The sequence below is a fragment of the Monodelphis domestica genome, chromosome 6, assembly GCF_027887165.1.
Source record: "Monodelphis domestica isolate mMonDom1 chromosome 6, mMonDom1.pri, whole genome shotgun sequence".
Taxonomy (NCBI): domain Eukaryota; kingdom Metazoa; phylum Chordata; class Mammalia; order Didelphimorphia; family Didelphidae; genus Monodelphis; species Monodelphis domestica.
In genome coordinates, this window is record NC_077232.1 from 279,640,374 (window position 1) to 279,663,409 (window position 23,036).

The 23,036-nt window shown below is 36.0% G+C and overlaps 1 protein-coding gene across 1 annotated transcript in view; it reads left to right on the forward strand.

Moving 5' to 3' along the window:
• Positions 1-259: 259 nt before the first annotated feature.
• The window catches only part of GRID2 (glutamate ionotropic receptor delta type subunit 2), a 1,955,631-nt gene continuing 1,932,854 nt past the window's right edge, over positions 260-23,036 (forward strand). Inside the window, exon 1 of the mRNA XM_007495736.3 lies at positions 260-1,453. Within this exon, the coding sequence (XP_007495798.1) occupies positions 1,366-1,453 (88 nt within the window). The 5' untranslated portion in view covers positions 260-1,365. The remainder of the gene's footprint in view (positions 1,454-23,036) is intronic.

Sequence of the window (23,036 nt, forward strand, 5' to 3'; positions counted from 1 at the left end):
AGGTGTCCCTGATTTTTACCCTCTTCAATCAACTGTGCTAATTCCATTCAAAGACTGGGAAAGTGTGGTACCTGTTGTAGCTACAAGGTTAAAAGATCAAGACAGAACGTGTAAATGGCTTTTAGCCTTTAAAAAAAAAGGCCTTCCCATTTTTTAATATTTCACTAGCTTGTGGTCTCCCCCCCCCCCAACTCCTCCCCACCCCCTACCCGCACCCTCCTTAGCTGAAGATTCCACGGGAAATGAGAACACTATTTTGTTTCTCCCTCGGATTGCAGATAGGGGGAGGAGGTGGTTTAGTAGAGAGAAGCTCTTGTCTTTCCCTCTCTCCCTCTGCCTGATGGCACTGCTATCTCTTTTGCTCGCTCCTTCTCCTAGGTGATCCATTTCTAGGCAACGTGCAGGCTGGGGTTGACTCTCTCTCTCTCTCTCTCTCTCTCTCTCTCTCTCTCTCTCTCTCTCTCTCCCCCCCTCCCTGTCCGCTCTCCCCCCCCCCCCCCATCCAAAAGAAGCCTGCAGCCCTATCAGCTGCTTTCCTTTGCTTTGCTCCAGCCACGGTTTCTCCCGCCAGCCAGCCGGCCGATCGCCTGCTCCATCCACTACCTGGCATTACTGCCAGACAACTGGGCATCCCCTCCTCCTCGAGAAAGGGAATTTTCTCTGCATTACTATCTGCATTACCTCGAAGTTTACTGCGCCCCCCCCCCCTTCCTTAGCCAGGGGGGCTCTTTTTTTTTTCCCCCTGCAGGAATCTCGCTGCTTCCTCTCGTACTGGTTCTGGATATTTTTCAACGAGGGCGAGGATTAGGCATTCCCCAAGGGCTGTTTCGGTGGAGGTTGGTGGTTTGGGATATTAAAAAAATATATATATTTATTTATTTATTATTTTTTTTTTTGGTTGAGGGAGGAGGGGCGTCGAACATCCGGCTGGGGGTAGGGGCGGGGTGGGGGCGGGGGCTACGGGCTGCTGGAAGTTGCCATCGGGCTAGACCTGGACGCATTCTTCCCTGGCCCCGCCGCCCGCCCTCCCGCCAGCCGGTCCAAGAGATGGGGCTGGTCTTATAACGAGAATCTGCCCCACAGCACTCGAGGCTGGATGCATTTCTTTAGTCAAACTGCAAACAACTCTGGGGATGCCAAAAAGCCCTTCAAAGTGACACAGCTAAGCGAAGGAGCCTTTCTGGTTTTGGAATTGTCCTTATATCCCTTCGCTTTCTTCAGCAGCTGCCGAACCTGTCCTCCAACAATCGGATTTTTCCCCCCTTTAAAACCTCTCTAAACTCCATCGTTACCTGAAACTCTTTCGGCTGTACACATATAGATAAAGATCTCTTAAAAACACACCCAAATACAGCACAGGAGGATATGGAAGTTTTTCCCTTGGTCTTGGTTATGTTCGTCTGCTGGTCTCGAACCTGGGACTCAGTGATTGCGGATTCAATCATTCACATCGGTAAGAATGGACATCTGCGAATATTGGGCACCTTTATATATCTGTTGTACTAAGCACCCCTTCTGTCTCTCCTTTTTATTTTTCCTTTCTCTCCTGCCTGAGCCCTCTTCTGTTCAATGTCCCCTTGCTCCTCCATCCGTCTTATACTTGTTTTGTTATGATTATTTTTAATATTGAAGTTGCTTAAATCTGGACTTATGATGGGTTGTTGAAAGTCGTCCTTGTGATTTTGGATGGGTTTGTGGATATTTGGGAGGTTAGGGTAGGCAGCCGGTACTGAATCCAAGTGTTAGGGGAAATAAGTTTAATTTTCCGTACCCTTCCGTGGGTACTTATTTGCTCCTTCGAGGGATTGTTTTTGGACAGCAGAAGGTATCGGCTCTATTTCTAAAAGGAATGGAAAGGCTTCTTTCCGAGCGAACAGGTGGTTTGGCAACGTGAGTCGGTTCAGTTCCCCAGCTCTTTTCCCACCGTGGTTAAAGAGGCTGTTGAATTTTATCACCACCACCCTTCCTTCTGCTCATCCTTCGCTCCCTCCTCTCTCTCTCCCCTCACTCGCTCAAGGAGCTGTTCTAGCAAGCATGATAACTGCCGGAATGAGCTCTCCACCAGGAGGATCTGAGCTGGAGAAATTGGGCCGGCGAGGCTGGCAGTACCCGATCTTCTATGTCCTCCCTCCCTCTGCAGGTCAGAGATAACAGGAATGGTTGAAACTGGGATCCCTTTGTAGCGAGGGTCGAAGAGCAAAAGCGACTACATTCATTTGTTCTCTTTTACACATATACTCCTCCTCTGCCGCCCCCCACCCCTCCCCCTAGTACAGTAAAGTAGGAGTTGCCTGGGAAGGAGAAAAGGCAATTGGTGTGTAGCTTTCTGCTGCTGGAGATGCTGGTGGCCCCACCTATTGGCAACAAGAAGGGCATACGGACAGACAAACTCACCACTGCAGGCAGAGGGAAGTCTGGGGCTTGGAGAGGGCTAAGAGAGGATAGGAAGCTCTATATTGTGCATAAAGCTTTCAGTTTTCTTCTCAAATTGCCTTGCCTTTCGAATAGGAGGTAACACAGCTGAGACCTGATCTTTTCTGCGTCTCCCCCCTGCATTGCTGCAACGATTCCCTTTATAGAAAGAGAGAAATAAAAGGAAAAAAAAAAAGGTGTTTCTTGACTTACCAGGGTTCATTTCCTAGGCTGCAGAATGCCTCTACTTTACTAATTTTTTTCTCAGATCACAGAATTTGTAGTTAGCTGCACTGCTTAGAGTTATGCAAATAGGGGTTATAGATTATCCTCCCCCCCCCATCAATACCTCTATACTACCCCCTACCTCTGCAACCATCCCCCTATACGTGATCTTGAAATGGAAACCTGATCCTAGTGTTGACAGCACCTGCTGAAATGAAGCTTCTATTTGTGCGCACTTTTCATTGATGCCAGATCCTATAATTAGGGGACTCCTTCCTTGCTTATCAAAGGTTGTCTTGGTAAACATATCTACCTTTCCACATCACTTATATCTATAGTACTGTGTATGTTTTGTGCAGGATCTGGATTTAGCAATCCCTGAACTTGTGTGCCCAAGGTTTAAGTCCTGGACACATTCCCAGACTCCTACTAGCCCAGGAGAAATAGTTTCTACTGCATACATAACTTTTTGGGGCATGGATTCTGGTATTATTTTATTAGCAGCAGAAGAGCAAAGTCCTTATCAAAATTAGGAAACAAATTGTGTCTCATTTTAAAGAGATAGTGATCCATATTTATATATAATTTAAGTCAACATATTAAGGATAAAAAGTCATTAAACCTTTGTAGTATATGTCTTGGGATTAGGGTTTTTTATATTATTCTGTGCATTTTTATAGGAATCAGCTTAAGGAAAAATGCTCATTTGTTGCTTATCTTTGGCATAAATGGTCTATATGTTTGTAAACATTTAAAGAGGCATTGTGTCTTTATTTACGAAATGAACAACACTGTGTAATGCGATTTGATCATGTGTTTCAAAATAGGAAAAGACTTCTTTTTCTTGGCACTATGTTCACAGCTAGTGTGGCCTGGTAGATTTGTTTATAACTGGTAGATCTATCAATATTGTTTACTACATCCATGTTTCTTTAGACTGCTGTTGATTATTGAATAGCTAAGTGAATCCTCCCCAAATGAAACACAGGAAAGTGGCTGCTTTTCATACAATTACATTTCACTGGAAGACAATTAGTATATTTGACAAGAGGATTGGGTTCTTTTATAGAACAATTGCTGTTGCCATGAAACTGGTAAATTGATGATTGTTTCATTAGACTTTAAACCATTTATACCATATTGAAAGAAATGACCCCCAAATGTTTAAGTGAAGGATCAGTAAGCAAAATTAATTTGTCTCCTTGTTCACCACCCAGAAACATTGCAATTACCTCCAAAACTGAAACTTTGATGTGAAAAATTCAAAGTGCTATTTAGCATACCCAAAATGTTTGTAATATTCAATTTACAAAGGATATGTTGACTGGCTTTAAGTTGATGATTGTTTTTATTTTTAATAAAACAACTTGTTTAGAAAAAACATTGTTTCTATATTTTAATAAAAGAAAACAGGAGGGAAAGAAAATGTTTCAATTCTGAAAAATAAGATAATATGTAGAAATGAGAGCTTCATAAATTAATGTGATATTCCCAGCATAAAGTATCTGTAATCTGCAGTCTATTTAATACTAGAAAAAATAAAGAAGGAAAGAAAGAAATTGCTCTGACAGGTTCTATGGGTATCTTTCATGGTAAGTTACATTATATGCAATATGTAGGATAACTTGTATGACTTTAAGCACAGTGTTCCAATATACAAACAAATCAAACCAGTGAACAAAATTTGATGTTTTAATAAACATACAAGCTTGCCATAACAATGCTTTGATATATTACGTTATCAGAATATGTATATGACTGAAACTGAACTATTTGAATGAAAGTGGAACACATCTACTTGCTCTTTCATATTTATAACTTTTTAATTAGACTACTTTTCTTTTGGGCTAATTTTGTAAGGTTTGCAAACTCTGATTGTTGATGGAATTAGGATTAATAGACATAGCTTGAGGTAACACTTACTGGCTTGAATATTCTACTATACTATGGCAATTGAGAAAGGCTGTATTAAATGCCTTTATAAAAATATTGAAATGACTCACCTCCACTGTAAATTTCCTAGTACCAATAAAATGAAGGCCCTTTTGACATATCAAAACTATCCAATTCTACATTCTGTGACTACTTTGAACCTGTGCATTGATTGAGTAATTTCATCAGACCCCCCATTACTTGATTGCTTAGAAGTTTCCTAATGATCTGTATGCTGTAAGAAGCACCCGAAAGTCGTGAGTGGAATGGCAATGATATTGTGCTTTATGAGGCTATTCAAAAAGTCGTCCTGATTTATGTAGCTCCAAAGCTCCCAAGTCTTTGAGATTAGCCATGCTGCCTGCTATTTTCTTCATACATCAGTCGTCCCACACTCTTTACTCCCTAAACACAACAGGAGTTTAGAACATTGCTTTAATTAAGCAGGGATTAGGTGGCATTTCCAGTCAACTGCACAGTTTGCAATTGCTTCATATCTAATATGAAGGATATCATCTTTAGCAGTTAAATATATTTCTTTGCTTACTGATAGAATTATAAATGAGTCATCTACTGTTATATATTTCTGTGCAGGGATATTTACAAAATATACTCATCTGTATGATATGTACAAATGCAAATTTGTTTTTAGTTGTTAAAAATCCATCATAATAAAACATCCTGTGCCAGCTAAGAAGAGAAAAAGCGCATATATTCATGATTTTCTCATAAGCAAACAGGATTTTCTTCTTTGACTTTTTCTTAAGCCCAAAAAACCCAGGAGAATTCCTGAAGCATTTTGGACTTGTGGATATTCACAGAAAAGAACTCAATTGGATATTTGAGTAAAATATGAACCATAGTATTTTAAGTGAAATCCAAAATGTTAAAAAGGCTCAGATAATATAGTAGTAGGCCTTTCACCCAAATTCCTTTTTCTTTCTATTATTTCCTGTGTTATACATTATTTTATATTAGTATGTTATCATCAAATTCCTCTTATACTAGGCAGACATTTTAGCTAAATGTTAATAATTGTGTTTTTCTTTTCCAAAAGCAGCATAATCATATAGATATTTATTAATTGGAATTTTATATACAAATTATTATAGGATAGTAGAAGTAACTCCTGCATTCAATCAAATCTGATTTATTAAAATTTCATTTCATTTTCCAGTAAGAATAAATGTGGCTTAAATGGGCATTAGTTATTATGTAATTTTGTTATTCATTTGCTCTGGCAAGTATAGTGACTTGATATGAATAAACTACAATGACAATGTTAGGAATTTTTACATTTAACATTCAACAAGTATTCAGCTACATTACAGAAATTGTGTTAGGCACTGGAAAAAGAAACATTCTATAAACATATATGTTTTATATAAAGATATCTATTCTCTTCTATATGTGTGTATGTAAAATGAGATGCAATTTCTACCAAGAGAATATAAAACATTAATGGTGACTTCATATGTATTTTCTTTAAAAATGTGTGTAACTAATATAGAAGTGATTGTTTTGTCTGATCAATTGAAAGGAACAAATTAGAATTGTTACTTTATCCTCCCCTTTTAATATAATATTTTATTTTTCCAATTTCCATGTAAAACAATTTTAATTATAATTTTTCTAAAAACTTGAGTCCCAAATTCTCTCTTTCCCTTTCCCCATCAGAGACAGGAAGCAATTTGATATAGGTTATACATGTGTTGTAGCATAATCTTCTCCAGCTCCTTACTTTTACTCTGTGCTTTTATGCTTCAAGCATATTTCTTCTTCTTTTTTCCCCCCTTGTTTTTTATTTAGAATATTTCCCCATGGTTACATGATTCATGATTCCCCCACTCCCTACCTGCTCTCTCCTCCCCTTTCTGAAAGCCGACAAGAAGTTCCACTGTATATGATACATGTATTCAAAACCCATTTCTGTGTTATTCATATATGCACTAGCGCAATCCTTTAACTTCAAAACCCTACTCATATCCCTGTCACACTACATTATCAATCACATATTTTTCTAATTAATTTCCATTTCCATGGTTCATTCTCTACATGTGGACAGCGTTCTTTCTCACAAGTTCCTCTTAATTGTCTTGGGTCATTACATTGCTGCTAGTAGAAAAGTCTATTACATTCGATTGTGCCATAATGTATCAGTCTCTGTGTACAATGTTCTGGTTCTGCATTAATTCATGGAGGCCATTTCTGTCCACATGGAATTCCTCCAGTTCATTATTCATTTTAGCATGATAGTATTCCAGCATCAACAGATACCTCAATTTGTTCAGCCACTCCTCAATCAATGGACACCCCTTCATTTTTCAATTTTTTTTTTTTTTGCTACCACAAAGAGCATGGCTCTAAATATTTTTGTACAAGTTTTTTTTCCCTTATTATCTCTTTGAGGTATAAACCCAGCAGTGGTATGGTGGGTCAAAAGGCAGGCATTCTTTTAAAGCCCTTTGGGCATAGTTCCAAATTGCCCTCCAGAATGGTTGGACCAATTCGCAACTCCAATTTTGCCACATCCCCTCCTACATCTGTTACTTTCTTTTGTTGCCACATTGGTCGGTCAAGCATATTTCGTCTAGATGACATATTGTTGGATTTTGTTTTTAATTTACTCTGCTATCCTTTTTTTTTTTTGGGTGACTCCATCACATTCACATTCACAGATATGATAACTATGTATTTCACTGCATCCTATTTTCTCCTATTTATTCTTCTCTTACTCTCTCATTTCACCCTTTCCTTTCTCACATGTACCACTGTCTCCCTCAGTTTGCCCTCTCTTCTATTAGTCTTCCCCTTTCCAATATGCCCCCTCCCCTCCTAATTCACTATAGGGTAAAAAAGAATTCCAAACCCAAATGAATATGGATATTATCCCATTTGTGCCAGTTCCTATGAAAGTCAGATTCAAGCATTTCCTATTCCCAACCTCACCTCAAACCCAACTTTCCCTCCACCATCATAGCTCTTTAGCTTCTCTTCACGTGAGATAATTTACCTCATTTTGCCTTTCCCTGCTCGCTTCTTCCAGTGCAATCCTCTTTCTTATTCCTTAATTTCATTTTTTGTTTTGGATATTATCCCATTATAGTTAACGTATTCCCATGCTTGCTTTCTCTATATATTCCTTCTAACTCCCTTAATAATGAGAAAGTTCTTAAGAGTTACAAATGGTATTTTCCTGTATAAGAATGTAAACAGTTTGATCTTATTAAATTTTTTTAATATTATCTCTTCCTATTTATTTTTTAAAATGATTCTCATGAGTCTGGTATTTAAGAATCAGATTTTCTTTTCAGTTCTGGTATTTTCATTAGGAATGCTTTAAAGTCCTTTATTTCATTAAATACCCATTTCTCTCCTGAAGGATTATACTTGGTTTCATTGGGTAGGTGATTCTTGGTTATATTCCTAGTTTTATTGCCTTCTGGAATATCATATTCTAAATCCTCTAATCCTTTATGTAGAAGCTATTAAATTCTCTGTAAACCTGACTGTGACTCCACATTATTTGAAGTGTTTCTTTCTGGCTGCTGCAATATTTTCTCTTTGGTCTGGGCACTCTAGAATTTGACTATAATATTTCCAGGAGTTTTCATTTTAGAATCTATGAAGATTCTTTCAGTTTCCATTTTATTCTCATATCCTAGCATATCAGAGTAATATTACTTGTATTTTCATATTTCTTATAATTTGATATCCAAATTCTTTTTTATCATATTTTTTAGTCCAGTAATTCTTAAATTACCTCTCAATCTATTTTTCCAGGTCAGGTGTTTTTCCAATTACATATTTCACATTTTCTTCTATTTTTTTCATTCTTTTGATTTTTTTAACTGTTTCTTGATTTTGAATGGAGATGTTAGCTTTTAGTTGCTTAATTCTAATTTTAAGAGATTTTTTCCTTCAGTAAGCTTTTCTGCCTCCTTTCCCATTTGGTCAGTTCTTTTTAAGAAATTTTTCTCTTTAGTAGATTTTTGTGCCTTCATTAACATATTGCCTATTATGTTTTTTAAGCCGTTCTTTTCTTTAGTATTTTCTTTTTGGTTTCATTTGCCAAGCTGTTGACTCTTGCATCATTTTAATTTCTTTTTTCCATTTTTCTCAGTCTCTTATTTGATTTAAAAAATTCTTTCTGAGCTCTTTCAGCTCCTGAAATCAATTTTATTTGAGGATTTACATGTAGCTGCTTTTACCTCATTGTTTTCTTCTGAGTTTGTGTCTTGCCCTTCCATGTCACCATAGTAACTTTCTATAATTAGATTATTTTAAAAATACTTTCTCATTTTTCCTGCTTTCTTTCTTTTAAGTTTAACTTCATATTAAAGTAGAACTCTTCTCAGGATGTAATTCTAACCCTAAACTTTAGGTTTTTCATGCTGTTACTCTTTCATGCTGCTTCTGGGGATTCTGTAAGCTCTTTGAAGGTGGTATGATCTAAGGAGAGGTTTGGTTACTGTTCTTCGGTCTTGTGATCTGCTGTATGAGTGATCAAAAACACTTCTTTTCACCCTGGATGGACTGTGATCATGGTCATTGATTCTACTTTTCCTCCTTGCAGTAGGATTGTGATCCCAAGTGGGTATGGTCAGTAGAACTGATTTTTGCACCCAGTGCTGAAAAACGTCACCTGTAATTTCCATCTGACCAGTTTCCTGATCTCTTTACTGCCTATGAACTGAGAGTACTGGAAACTACCTTCCACAGCTGATTTATTCTCTCCCAGGATCTACTGCTGGCTGATACCCAACATGTCCTGCTGCTGGCTGCCTTTTATTGGCCTCACTCCTGGCTTGCTCCTAGGTTCAGGAACTAGTGATAAGGGGCGCCTTGCTGCTGGCTTGTGCAGCATTTGGGGCCTTGTTGCTATCTTGAGGGTGCAATGTACTCAAGATTGGGTTCTTCTCTCACTTCAGTGAAACAGACTTTTCCTGCCAACCCTATGAGTTGTCTTTGGCAGAAACTTTGTCTCATCTTGTCTCCTTATTGGTTCTTCTCTGCCAGAATTTGTTTTGAGGTATTATTTTAACATAGTTTGAAGGGGAATTTGGGAAAACACATATATGTAGCCATCTTGACTCTGGCCCCCAAATGTCAGAAAAATTACTAATAATTAAAAATACATTGCAGGAATATGTAGGACTTTAATTAAGTGGACTTTTATTTTTATCCTGAAGGCTTAATTTTCATTCATAAATGACACGACAATGTTCTAGAATGAAAACTCCCCCCCCATTATATACACTAAATTTATAGTATTCACATTTGTTACTTCATCTATTATATTTCAAATTCATATGATGTTATTTTTGTTTTTATTTTATTTTAATTCAATTTTTTATACTTTACCGTGGTTACATAATTTATTTTCTCTCCCTCTCTCTTTCCCTCTCCACCCCGGAGCTGACAAGCAATTCCACTGGGTTATAACTGTGTTATCACTTAATAACTATTTCCATATTATTCATTTTTTGTAACAGAGCAATCTTTTAAAACCAAAACTCCAAACCTTATACCCATACAAACAAATGATAAATTATATGTTTTTCTTCTGTGTTTCTACTCCCACATATTTTTTCTAGATGTGGATATCATTCTTTCTCATATGTCATAAGGAGTTATTTTTGGATAGAAACTTTTTGGGAGGGGCAGCTAGATGCTTCTGAGGATAGAGAGCCAAGTCCTAGAGATGGGTATTCTTGGGTTCAAATCTGGCTTTGGATTCTTCCTCACTGTGTGATCCTGTGCAAGTAACAATTCCCTTTTCTTAGCCTTTACTGCTCTTCTGCCTTAGAACCAATATACAGTATTTATTCTAAGATGGAAGGTAAGGGTTTAAAAAAAAAGAAAAGAAACTCTTTGGATTCCTAAAGACAGTTTGACAATAAATAAAACTTTTGTCACATAATAATTTCTGCCCCCCAACACCTTTATTTTCTGAGTTCTTACTTCATATTTGCATTTGCCAACAAATACAACAAATTCTAAACACTTGTAAATGTTTGCTTCTGATGTATCCAGCCATGTTAAATAATAGTACCAGGAGCTTCATTATTAAAGCTAGGAAAAGAAATGGAACAGCATTCTCCAATTTAATTTTATTTAGATTAGATTTGATAGTTTTTAGCAGCATATATTTTCATATATACTGTATACAATAAAATGTTTCTAAACACACATTGAAGCCATTTTTGTCCTTTTTTGAAAATACCTACAAATCTAACTATACTAACAATCAACCATGGTAGTCCAAGTAATTTTTATCTTTTTTTCTTTGTAAAGCATTTGCCAATTAAGGTAGAGGAACATTGGTGTATCCAATGTCTACCAACTAATGACATTACAACAGTAATCATAATAGTGAGGACACAAAGTTTCAGTTTTCTTGAAGCTTTTGACTTAAAATAGAAAAACTTTTTGTAGACAACATAAACAAAGATTTGGAAATATGAATATGTAAATGAATTACATAAATTCATTGCATTAAATTGTGAGTAAAGAGGATGACCCCAGATTACTCAAATTGTTTGTGACATAAAAGCTTAATCTTTAAAGTAAATGAATGCCATTAGTGGTGATGCACATAGGTAAAGAGCCTTTGATAGATCTAGGTAAATCTCCTTGCTTCAGGTGGGCTTGAGACTATTACTTGAAGGGCGGCTCTGTTATTGCTTGCAGGCTGCCAGCATGTAGGAAAACATGACTCTTGAATGACTGAGATCACACAGGGTTTGTAATGTAGATATACCTGTGCCTTCCTTTGGGAAAACAGATAAGCAATATTTCTAAATGACCAATTAATTGCCTTATTATATTTCTTCTGAATGTAATATATATAAATTATGGGTAATTACTTGCTTTGCAAAAGGCTTCCACACAAATTTCCTTTAAGTAGAGAAGTTTTGTTATTTAAGTTGTGATTTTATTTCTAGTAATTCAACTTGTAGGGACAGATAGATGGTGCAGTGGATAGAACACTAGGCCTAGAGTCAGGAAGACCTGAGTTCAAATATGGCCTTAGACACTTACTGTGTGACACTGGGGAAGTCACTTAACTTCTACTTGGCTCAGTTTTGCAACTGTAAGATGAGGACTCACTGGAGAAAGCCATCACAAAATATTTCAGCAACTTTGCCAAGAAACCCCAATAAAAAGTTCATGGGGTTACATAGAATCAGATCAACTGATTGACAATTCAGCTTGCAGATATATTTTCATGAATATGTTTACTGTCCAAAATAAGACGTGCCCTATCCAGATTAGGAACTAGAGATATTTTTAAGAATCACCTAGTAAAATTATGATGAAATTATTAAAATTTCATTTGTTTTTATTTGCATTTCTTTTTAAATTTGTGCTATAGGACATATTTAGCATAAATGAAGATGTCTTTAATGACCTGATTATCCAACCCCTAAAGTCACCCTCTTGGAAATGAATGGTACTCTTTTCATTGAGCTTCTAATGAAACATGCTTGAAGGCTATGTGTTGGATTCATATGCACTTACTCTATAGCTATTTATACAGGAATATAACAATTCTACATACACATGTAGATAAACATATATATGTGTTATCACCTTGAAAAAAAAAACAGAGAACTACCAAAATGATTATACTAAGGGTCCTTAATCGAGGTAGGAAGATTCATTTAGGAAGACACACAGAACTTCAGACCTGGGACTTCCACTGAACTATAGAATGTAATATGCTTATAGATTTTTGGAGAGGGGGGATGCTGATGCCCTGTTGTTCACTGGGTGGGGGGGACCTACACTAGCCACAGTCTAAAATGATTGAGAGAAGTCTAGATGCAACAGTCAAGGCCAGGTACTAGATATAAAAGGAGAAACCAAGGAAACAAAAAGGGTACTCAATACTTGATTATATGTGCTAATCCTGGATGGTTCATGGTTCAGTGCGAGACAAGGGTCAATAAGGGGGTTTCTTGAAGGCAGGTTGTCAGGGAGAGGAATCAATTTGAGGTTTCAGAAAACCAGGTTGTTGATGTGTATGTAGGAAAATTCAGTATGTCTTTTAGTGAAATAAGGAAAACATATGGTCCAGTTAATATATGTACCTTAAACTGGTGAAAAGCTGAAAATGATTAATCTCCAGATTACCAAAATGTGGAGAATGAATTGTTCATTGGCTTTGTATTGTCCTAGCTAGTGTCCATAAAATTTCCTGAGATGATGCTGGGCAGAGAGCACAACTTCTCCTGTTTTGAGGGCATGCTGATTCTTCTTGATGGCAATGCAGCCATCACCAGATAAGGAATCAAATTATAATGGAGGAGTTTGGCACAACTATCCAGTTAACTTTAAGAATCTAGAATTGTCTACTAGCTATGACCTTGACTAGAAATTAAATGAAATTACTGTTTGCTTTCAGAATGACAAGGGGCTATGGATACACACAGCTTCAGAGAACCACAGACTTTTTTTGAGTCTATTTATTATTTAGCTATTAACAGCTCTTCAGATTGAGAGGAGAGATTTTATTGCTATTACTTAACTGTATAGTCCCTGGTGATATGTGACATTTTGATCAATCTGGGCCATTTAGGACCTATAATAGCCATTGAATAAAGTAGAACCTTCTTCTTGAAAATGTGATTTTATCATTAAGAAGAAACATTTGGTAACACATAACAAAAAAAAAAAACTATCGGCATACCTAACTTTTGAGTAGTCACTTCAAATTTTAGAGAACCCAATAGGGGTTGTATAATCATTAAAAGACCCTCTCTTGACCTTTATTCTTCAATATTCTTTGGTATAAGTTCTACCTAGGTCACCTTTTATGGAAGCTTCTAGTTAAGGCAAAAAGAGGTTCTTATCCTGAGAGTCCTGAATTTTATATATAACATAAAACTCTCTCTTTCTTTCTCTGTCTCTCTCTCTCTTCTCTTCCTCTCTTTCTCCTCCCCTTTTCCCTCTCTCCTCTCTCCTCTCTCTTTTTCTTCTCCTCTCCTCTCTCTGTCTCTCTGTCTCTCTGTCTATCTCTGTCTCTCTGTCTCTCTCTCTCTCCCTCTATCTCTCTCTCCCCACATATATATCACATAAAACAATATCAAAATATAATTATATATGTCTTATGCATATAGCCACACATGTAACATATAGAATATATAACAGATATAAATCATACACATATACATATGTAATATATAAATTATACATATTTGAAATATACATATATAGATTATATTTTTCTATAGTTTCCTTTATACTATTATGTATTTTATATAGTTAAAAACTTTATTCTTGGGACACAAAACTGTCAAGAGGTCGATGACAGAAAAAAGGTTAAGAACACCTATTATGGTTTTTAGTGTTCCTCCCTTCCTCAGTTTAACTTTCTTTTACCTAATTATTTACATATTGTATCCATGAAAAATCGTCTTATCAATCAGCTGAAAACCACTGAACTATGGTTCAGGCACTGGGCTAAATACTACAAATACAGAGAAAGGCAAAAGACTGTTCTCAAAGAGCTCACAGCCCAAGGACAACAACTGTAAAACTATACAAACAAGCTGATAAAACTGTAAATTCCTTGAGACCAGTGATTATTTGAGATCTTTGTCTTTATAGGCTTAAGACCTACTATAACCATAAACTCAGAGCTGGCAGGGTGATTGAGCATCATGTTCCTTTATTTTACAGATGAGGAAACTCAGGCCCAGGGAGGTAAAGTGCTTTAGTTAAGATCACACAGAGTAAGTGGCAGAAATGGAATTTGAACCCAGGTCACCTTGCTCCAAATTTAATATGTGCTTGTTGAATTAAAGGTTAAGTTCTCACCACTGTCTTTGTTGATCCCTTCAGTGTTAGTGCTCTCTCTTTTCCTAAACAATTTTTGCCAGCTTCTTAATGTAAATATTCTATCCTGCTCAAAGGAGAATATGAAGTCCTTTAAAGCAAAAACTGATTTTCATTTTGTCTCTATGTTTAGGGAGTCTAGCATTGAATCTTAAACAAAGTAGAGGCTAAATAAATACTATTTGAATTACCTTGCCTTCCTTCTGGAGGTTACAGGGTCAAATGTTATGTCATCCTTCTTTTATTGATAATTGTTGCAACTCCCTTCACCCCACCTCCATTCTCCTTAACCATTTTCCTGATAGTCAACTTTCTGCAGGATAAGGTGTAACCTTGAATTTAGCTATAAAAATGTATAATTAATTAATATTTAAGAAGATATCACAGAAAGGAAACTTCTTTAGATTTGTAGAGGTGACCACTTATAGAATATCTCCATTTCCAGAAAACAACCATTTTCTCAGTTTATTGAGACTATAGTTTTAGAAAAGGCAACAAACAATACCAAACCAGGAAAAAAGGCTATTATTTGTCTTCTGTTTCTTTCTTTAGGATTGTAGATATACTTCAATTGGAAAGGAACAGGATAGAGAATTGGCTTTAGAGTCATTTAATTTGCAAATGATAATAGGGTACTCTGACATTTTTGCATGCAATTATAACATTATTTGAGAACATTTTGTTTCACTTTAATAATAATCATAATTTATAGTTATAGAATGTTTAATGGATTACAAAGCACTTGTTGCTTAGTCATGTCTGACTCTTCATGACCCCAAGGGTCACAGCATGCCAGATCCTTCCATCCTCCACTGTCTCCTGAAGGCTATCCGAGTAATATTGATTCCCTTCATGCAGCTGTCTATGTTTGGCCTTGGACTTGTCCTTTTTGTTTTCAGACACACTATATAGCCTTTGGCATAGGTGCTTCATTCTTTGGAGCTACTTTGAAGATTATTATGAGGACCAAATGAGAAAATAATTGTAAAATGCTTAGTACAATATCTGGCATTTAGTAGGTATTTAATTAATGCCTGTTTCCTTCTGTCTATTGCTATTCCATGGTCATGTGGTCACTACATTCAGAACTACTTTTCTGAAAGAAAATAAAAAATTGCTTTGGATAAAACTGTAAAAATTTACAAAACTAATATGAGTACATTTATATGTGTCCACATGAATAAAATGAAGGAAGGTATTTGTTAGCATTTTCAGTAGTTAAAAAAATGAAAACAAAAGATAAAGAACATAACATTTCTGCTTTTCTCCACCAAGGAAATTCTCCTCCATTGAATGCCATGGGCACTTATTATAGCACTTACTAAAAAGGAAGCATTATGCCAGCTACTGAGAGACAAAGATAAGGAAGATAAGCTTCCTATCTTCCAGGAGCCACCAACCTAGTAGGGAAGATAAGACCTGTTCAAATAACTTTAATATACATTGGAGTATCATAAATCACTTGGAGATAGTAAGAGTCCAAGTCCATTGCATTTACTTTGGGACTGAGTGGCTTTCACATACAGGGTAGACGTGTCAAGGATCATAAAAGCAAATAGACCTTTTTAGAGGTATATTTTGATTCATGGAAGAATAGGCATGAGGTATAACTTGAAACATATAGAAAATAAGGAAGTAGGAAAGAAGGTTTCAGGATGAAGAGTTTAGTGAATTCACATCCAAAAGATGGGTGTCACTGTTACTGTAACTAAGGTGCAAAAATTCTTTGGGTTGTGACACAAAGAAGTGTTATCTTACAAGACATCACTATTTTCTAGACTTCACTCACCTAAATTACACTAAGTGCTTGCCTTCCTTATGAAATATTTGGTTCATGAATTAGGTCAGGGTTTTTTTTTTTTTAATGTAAAATCCTTACCTTCCACCTTACAATCAGTGGAGAAGGCAGAAGAATGGTAAGGGTTAGGCAATGGGTATTAAGTGACTTGCCTAGGATTACAGAGCTAGAAGGTATCTGAAGCCGGATTTGAATCCAGACCTCCCATTTCTAGGTCTGGCTCTTAATCTATTGAGTTACCTAGATGCCTCCCTGACCAAAGGTTTTTAATAGGAAGGGACAGGTTACTAATTTCTGACATCTCTGGCAGTTAAAACGCTGTCTGAGTAACCAAGTAATGGCTTCTTGAAGTCATTTGTAGTGTAGGAAAGTTTCTATTTCTGAAAAAAATGCATAATAGGTTCCAGAAATGGGAAGGGTATCTTACAGGCTGGCAGAAGAGGCTTGTCTTTGTTCTGACAAAGCTGTCTCTGGACCGCCTGTTACTCATGACCCTTGGTATTTGAAAGATGTAACTGTGGTTTCTATATGCTGCTGGTCTGGAGAGTAGAACTTTCTCCATTCAGCACCTCCACACCAAAACCCCAAAGTTTCTAGGGATGAGGGTACTTCTCCCTGGGTTCTGACATTCTTTTTAGCCACTTCCTTGGTCCTATTGTCTTTTTGGGGGAGTTGTTTCCTTTTAAACCAGGTCACAAATGATGGTGGGTGTCCAAGTAGCTTCTGACATTTTTATTGACTTATTACAGTTATCAGAACCCCTCCTCCCCCCCCCCCCCAGCAAATGTACTCTATTTGCTCTGGGAAATTGTTAAAACAAAGAAATAAATTTCTTCATTGTTTATGAGCCCCCACACTGAATGTTTGCTTTAGCAGGTAATATGGTGTTAAATTTTTTTCTCTTGGGTCATTCCCAATCTATATAGCCTCCACCCATCACAGAATTCACCCAATAGCACCAACAATTTATCAGTTATGTTTTTCAACAGATTTATCATATCTGTTGACTTAAGAAACAAATAAGCCCTTCTTTGTATTCTCAAGGTTTATTATACCACTTGACCCAGAGTAGATATTTAAAGAATGACTGACTGTCTGATTTTAAATACTCAAAGGCAGATTCCTCCCAAGTCCCAAAAGAAACATTTGATTTAAAAATTTGAATCAAAAATTGATTCTTTGCATTTTCAGGAGACGAAAAACAAATGGAGATACCCAGCCACTTCACCCAAAAAACATTTTAGTAGAGTGTAAGTCCCACTTTAGGGCATGTGTTAGATAAACTTTTGCCACCCTATCCTGCCTCAAGAGTAGTGATGAAGACCTTCTCTTCTTCATGGAAACCATTCTTGCATTTCCACATCCTTGCCTTCCTCCTTCTTAGTCCCAAACAATTTGAGTTTCCTCCTACCTCTTAGGAGAGAAGTCAACTTCCCCAAAGCCTCTTTGAGCCCAAACTACCTGCAGATCAAAGTGCTTGCATACCAAATACTCCAACAATTGCCAATATCTAGGAGAGGAATTACAAGGCAAAAAAGAGACTTTTCAGACAACTATAGTTATATAAGAATGTAAAGGAGAATGACAATTTCTGGCTTGGAAGTAGGGAGTGGTTATCTGGAAAAGATACTTGAAGTTGGCTACATGTAATCTGGGGCTTGAAGAAATGGTATGAGAAGAATTATGGAGGTTAGAAAAAGTTAAGGATGCATTTGAGAAACACCTAATATATTTGGATTGAATTGCCAAAATATCTTAGGAGGAGAGAAGTGAGATGAGGATGGAAAAGCATACTGGATCTAGATTGTGGGGAGGTTTGTATGCCAGTCTGAGGTTAAACCACCAGGTTTTTCTTTGGCAAGATTGAGTCACTAAAGATTTTTAAGTAGTGTAGGGAAATGATCAGGACTTTGCACTAGATGTAAAATCAATTAAAGTAGAGGGAAACTTATTAGCAAGTTATTGACATAATGGACATAATTCCTAGTAGACATGGTAATTGAAAAGAATGGTGATAAATATGAGAAATATTTTGAAGACAGAATCAAAACATTAGACTTTATTGAACACATGGGCAGTGAGAAAGATGGAAAGGTTAAAATAATGCTAAGGTTATGAATATTCATGACTAAGAGAACTGTTTTAGTAGAAATCACAAAATGAGGAGGGAGGAAAGGTTTGGAGGAAAGACACAAGTTCCATTTTGGATATGAATTTTACATTCTAATGCAACAGTTCCTAGCTGGGTCATCCTGGGCAAGTCACTTAGTTTCCATTGTGTACCCCCTTACCACTCTTCCGCCTTGGAACCAATACACAGTATTGATCATAAGGGGGAAGGTGAGGAATCTAGTAGATATTTGGGAATCTGTGTCTGGAGCTCAGGAGATATATTGGGAATAAATATTTGAGAATGAATGAGAATAAAAGTATTGTCTGAAATGATTAGAAAGGCATGAGACCACCAAGGAAAATTGTGTAGAAAAAAGTAAAAGAGAATGAAGAAAAATGCCTTGGGAACATTGACATAGAATGAAATTGTTGTTCTGTTGGGTTCAGCTCTTCATGACCTCCTTGGCTTTCCTTGGCAAAGATCCTGGAGTGGTTAGCCATACCTTTTCTAGCTCAGTTTACAGATGAGTGAACAGACAACCACAGTTAGGTGACTTGGCCATGGTCACACAGCTAGTGTCTGGGACCAGATATGAACTCAGTGAACATTGCCTCATTTTATTCTCCACAGCTTGAGAAAGTAGGTAATAATATCACCATTTTACTGGTAAGGAAATGGCAACACACAAAGGTTAAATGCTTTGACCAAGGTCACACAGCTCTGAAGTGTCTGAGATCAGATTTGAGGGTGGTTCTTCCTGTCCCCAAGACAGGACTTTATTGCAACAACTTAGCTACCTCAAGAAAAGAAAATGAAGTATAGGATTATAAAATAAATTTATTTAATAATAAATTTTATAATTTGGAGCTAGAAAGAACACTCTAAGTCATCTAGTCTAACTCCATCTTCTTTCATTTTTATTTTTATTTTTAACATATAAAGGAACTGAAATCCAAAGTTACATAGATCATTAGTGGCAGAGCCAGGAATCAAACCCAAGCTTGTGAGTCTAAATTTAGGGTTCTTTTCATTATACTATGTAGACTTAAAAAACACACAAACAAACCCTTTCCTTCCATCTTAGAATCAATACTGTGTATTGGGTCCAAGGCAGAAAAGGGATAAGAGCTAAGTAAGTGTCAGGGTCACACAGCTAGGAAGTATCTGAGGTCAGATTTGAATTCAGGGCCACTTGCCCCTCAGCCTGGCTTTCTATCCACTGAGCCACCTACTGACTTTTAAATAACCAAATAAGGGAATTTTGAATCCAGGACCTTTGTGGTATGCAGCACTCCTGAGCATACCTGAACCAGATTAAAATGTAATTAGTGAATACTTAACAGAATAAATTAAAATACAATAAAATATTGATAATGTCAATATGTGATTTTCTAATTAAACATGTCTCTTCTGGGATCCTTATATGCAGGTTAGTGGTTTAGCAGCCAGTTTCTATTTGAATTCGACAACATTGGTCTAAAATATTGAATGATGCCCAAGCGGAATTAAGGGAAAAGAAATACACAAAAATAATTAGATTTGACAAATAGGAAGTCACATGTAACCTTGAAGACAACAGTATTAGTATAGTTGAAGAAAGGGCAGCCATAATGCAAGAAGCTCAGGAAAAGGTGGCAGGGTAAGCCTTCAGACATTTATCATTTTTAATCACTTTGAAGATTTTGTTTATGCATATTGTTTGAAATCCTTCCAATTTTCCTAAAGCTAAAATTAATTAGTCCTTAGTTTTATGGCAAGTGAAGAATAAAACTACTTGAGAAAATATGCTTTTCATATTTAACATCCAAATAAACAAATAAATATCAACTTTTCATCAGAAATATAGTGCCAGAAGCATTTTGTTAATTTTACCAGTACTTTTTCTGTTGATTATTATTATCTTTTCCCTTTATATTACCTTTATTTCCAAGCATAACTCAATCCTTCTCCCCACTCCATATACTCATCTCTTAAATAAAGAGTAAAATGAAATTAAACAAGAATAACCAACAAATTAACCAAGTCTGTATGCAGTAGTCCCCATTTCTTCAATGAAGAATTAATTTTTCATCTCTGGGTTTAAGCTTGGTCATTATAATTTCACAGCATTCGGTTTTGATTTTTGTCATTGTTATTTTAATTTTCATTGTAAGTTGTTTTGTATGTTATTTTCTTGGTATACTTTGTATCAGTTTATACAAGCCTTCCTCTCCAAATTCTTCATATTCATTGTTATTTACAATGCAATAATATTTATGTACTCAGTTTTTGTAGTTTTCCACAAATCAATGGGGATTTACTTTATTTCTAATTTTGTTATTGTTTTGTTTTTCTATGAACATATTGATATAAATAGTTTAGTATATTTAGAAACTCCTTTGAATACATGCCAAACTTTAGTGTCTCTGCATTAAAGGCTATGAACATATTGATCATAATGGATGGGCACAATAAAAAGAACTTTTAGAACAATTCATATAGCTTCACCAACACTATATTTGTGTACCAGTCTTTCTAAAACCCTTCAGCATTGATTACTCTCATTTTCTATCATCTTTGCTGAATTTCTGGATGTGTGGAAGGAGTAGAGCTGCATTGATTTGCTGATCTTTTATTAGGAGTGATCTGGATTATTCTTTTATATGTCTGTTAATTACATATAATTATTTTGAGCTTTGTTAGAGAACTTAGTGCCTGTATTCTTTTAGCACTTTTCCATGTAGTATTGTATATTCTTATACATTTGTGGCCATTCCCTATACATTTCACTATTATACCCTAAATATCAGAGATATTTGATACATTTTTTAATATTAATTGCTTCTCTGATCCTAGCTGTGTAGCTTTTGCTCACAAACTTTTCAATTACATGTGATAAAACTGTATAGTTTGTTTATATTTTGTAATCCATTATATTCATACTTTGCTTAATACCTCTCCTAACTATAGAAAACATAGAAAAAATTTCTGAATTGGTGCCTTCTTTAAAAAGGAGTTGAGTACATTGCATGGTATAAATTGTTTGTCCAAGTCTAATTTATTCCAAATTGCTTTACAATTTCCTCATGATTCTTGTAAGATATAGAGTTCTTTCTCAAGTTATTTATGTTTGGGAATTTATCAACCTCTTGTCATTGAGTTTATTTTTAAAAAAATTCTTACCTTCCATCTTAGAATCAGTATTGTATGTTGGTTTTTAAGGTAGAAGAATGGTAAGGGCTAGGCAATAGGAGTTAAGTGACTTGCACAGAATCACATAGCTGGGAAGTGCCAGAGGTCTGATTTGAACCCAAAACCTCCATCTCTGGGCTGGCTCTCATTCCACTGAGTCACTTAGCTGCCCCATATTGAGTTTTTTTTTTATTCCTATTTTTCTTTATCTAGTCTGTTCCTGTCATCAACTTTATTTTTCTTTAAAATAGTACCAAAAATTTTGGATAATTATTGCTTTATATTATAATTTGAGTTCTGGAAGGACCATTCCTCCATGAATAAATGAATGAAAAAATGTTATTGGCTTACTAGGTATAAAGCACTATTTTCAATGTTAGACATGCCAGCAAAAATGTAATTATTGCTGTTGAGGAGCTCACATTCTTTTAGAGGAAGACAACACCTATAAGAGGTTTCAATTGCAAGTCAGAGGAGGAGGTCCAGTGAATCCTACTGGTTTCTACAATTGGACCATTTAACAATGCCAAGGATTTTGGTAGTAAAAACATACCTTTTTTCCCATTAGTATCTGAGATTTCTCAGGAGGAAAGGATTGCACCACCTGCAGAAGTTGCAAGGTTTCATCACAAGAATTGTTTTGCTGAATTGTCTATGGCATCTGGTTGGAAAGATAGGTGGAGAGGCTCAGAGGGGCTGAAAATGCCGCTGTTTCTAGAGTTCTTGGACGTATCTACCCAAGGGTGACTTGGCTGGTAGTTGGCTCTCTAGATAAAGTGTGGTCCCTTGAAAATATCTTTGGAGAAGAGGCAGGTAGGTGACTTAGTGGATAGAGAGTCAGACCTAAGACAGGAAGTCTGGGGTTCAAATCTGTCCTCAGACACTTCCTAGCTGTGTGACCTTGGGCAAGTCACTTATCTCTTTGCCTCAGGTTCCTTAACTGTAAAATGAGGAAAATAGAATTTGCCTCACAGGATTGTTGGAAGGATCAACTCAAATATTTTTTGTTTAATGCTTATCACAGTCCCTGTCACATAGGAGGTACTATATAAATGTTTATTTTCTTCATTTCCTACGAAACAGTTCATTTTGAACTTTTAATGGTACAGAGCGACTTGGAGTTTAGAAAATGTTAAGTGCCAATTGGTATCTAAACACTCCAAGGATGGTCCTCTATCCAATATATATATATATATATATATATATATATATATCACATAAAAATCAACTTTTAGAATCTAACACATTGCTTGAAACACTGAGATTTTAAGCAATTAATTTATGGGTTCCTTAATTTAAGGCAAGCTCTCTATCACTACATTATACTAATTCTTTGCCATTCTTTCCTATACTCAGTGTTTAATATAGAAATTTCGTTCCCTAATTATTTTTTCCTTTCCCCCAAAGACACACACACATTTACTATTTAACCAAGCTTCTATCATGCCATTCCATTTTAAAGGAATTGTTCAGCTGAAGTTTTTACACTTCAAAGCCATTATTTATTTTTTTTTAAACTTTCACATTTTTCTAGGGTTGGGG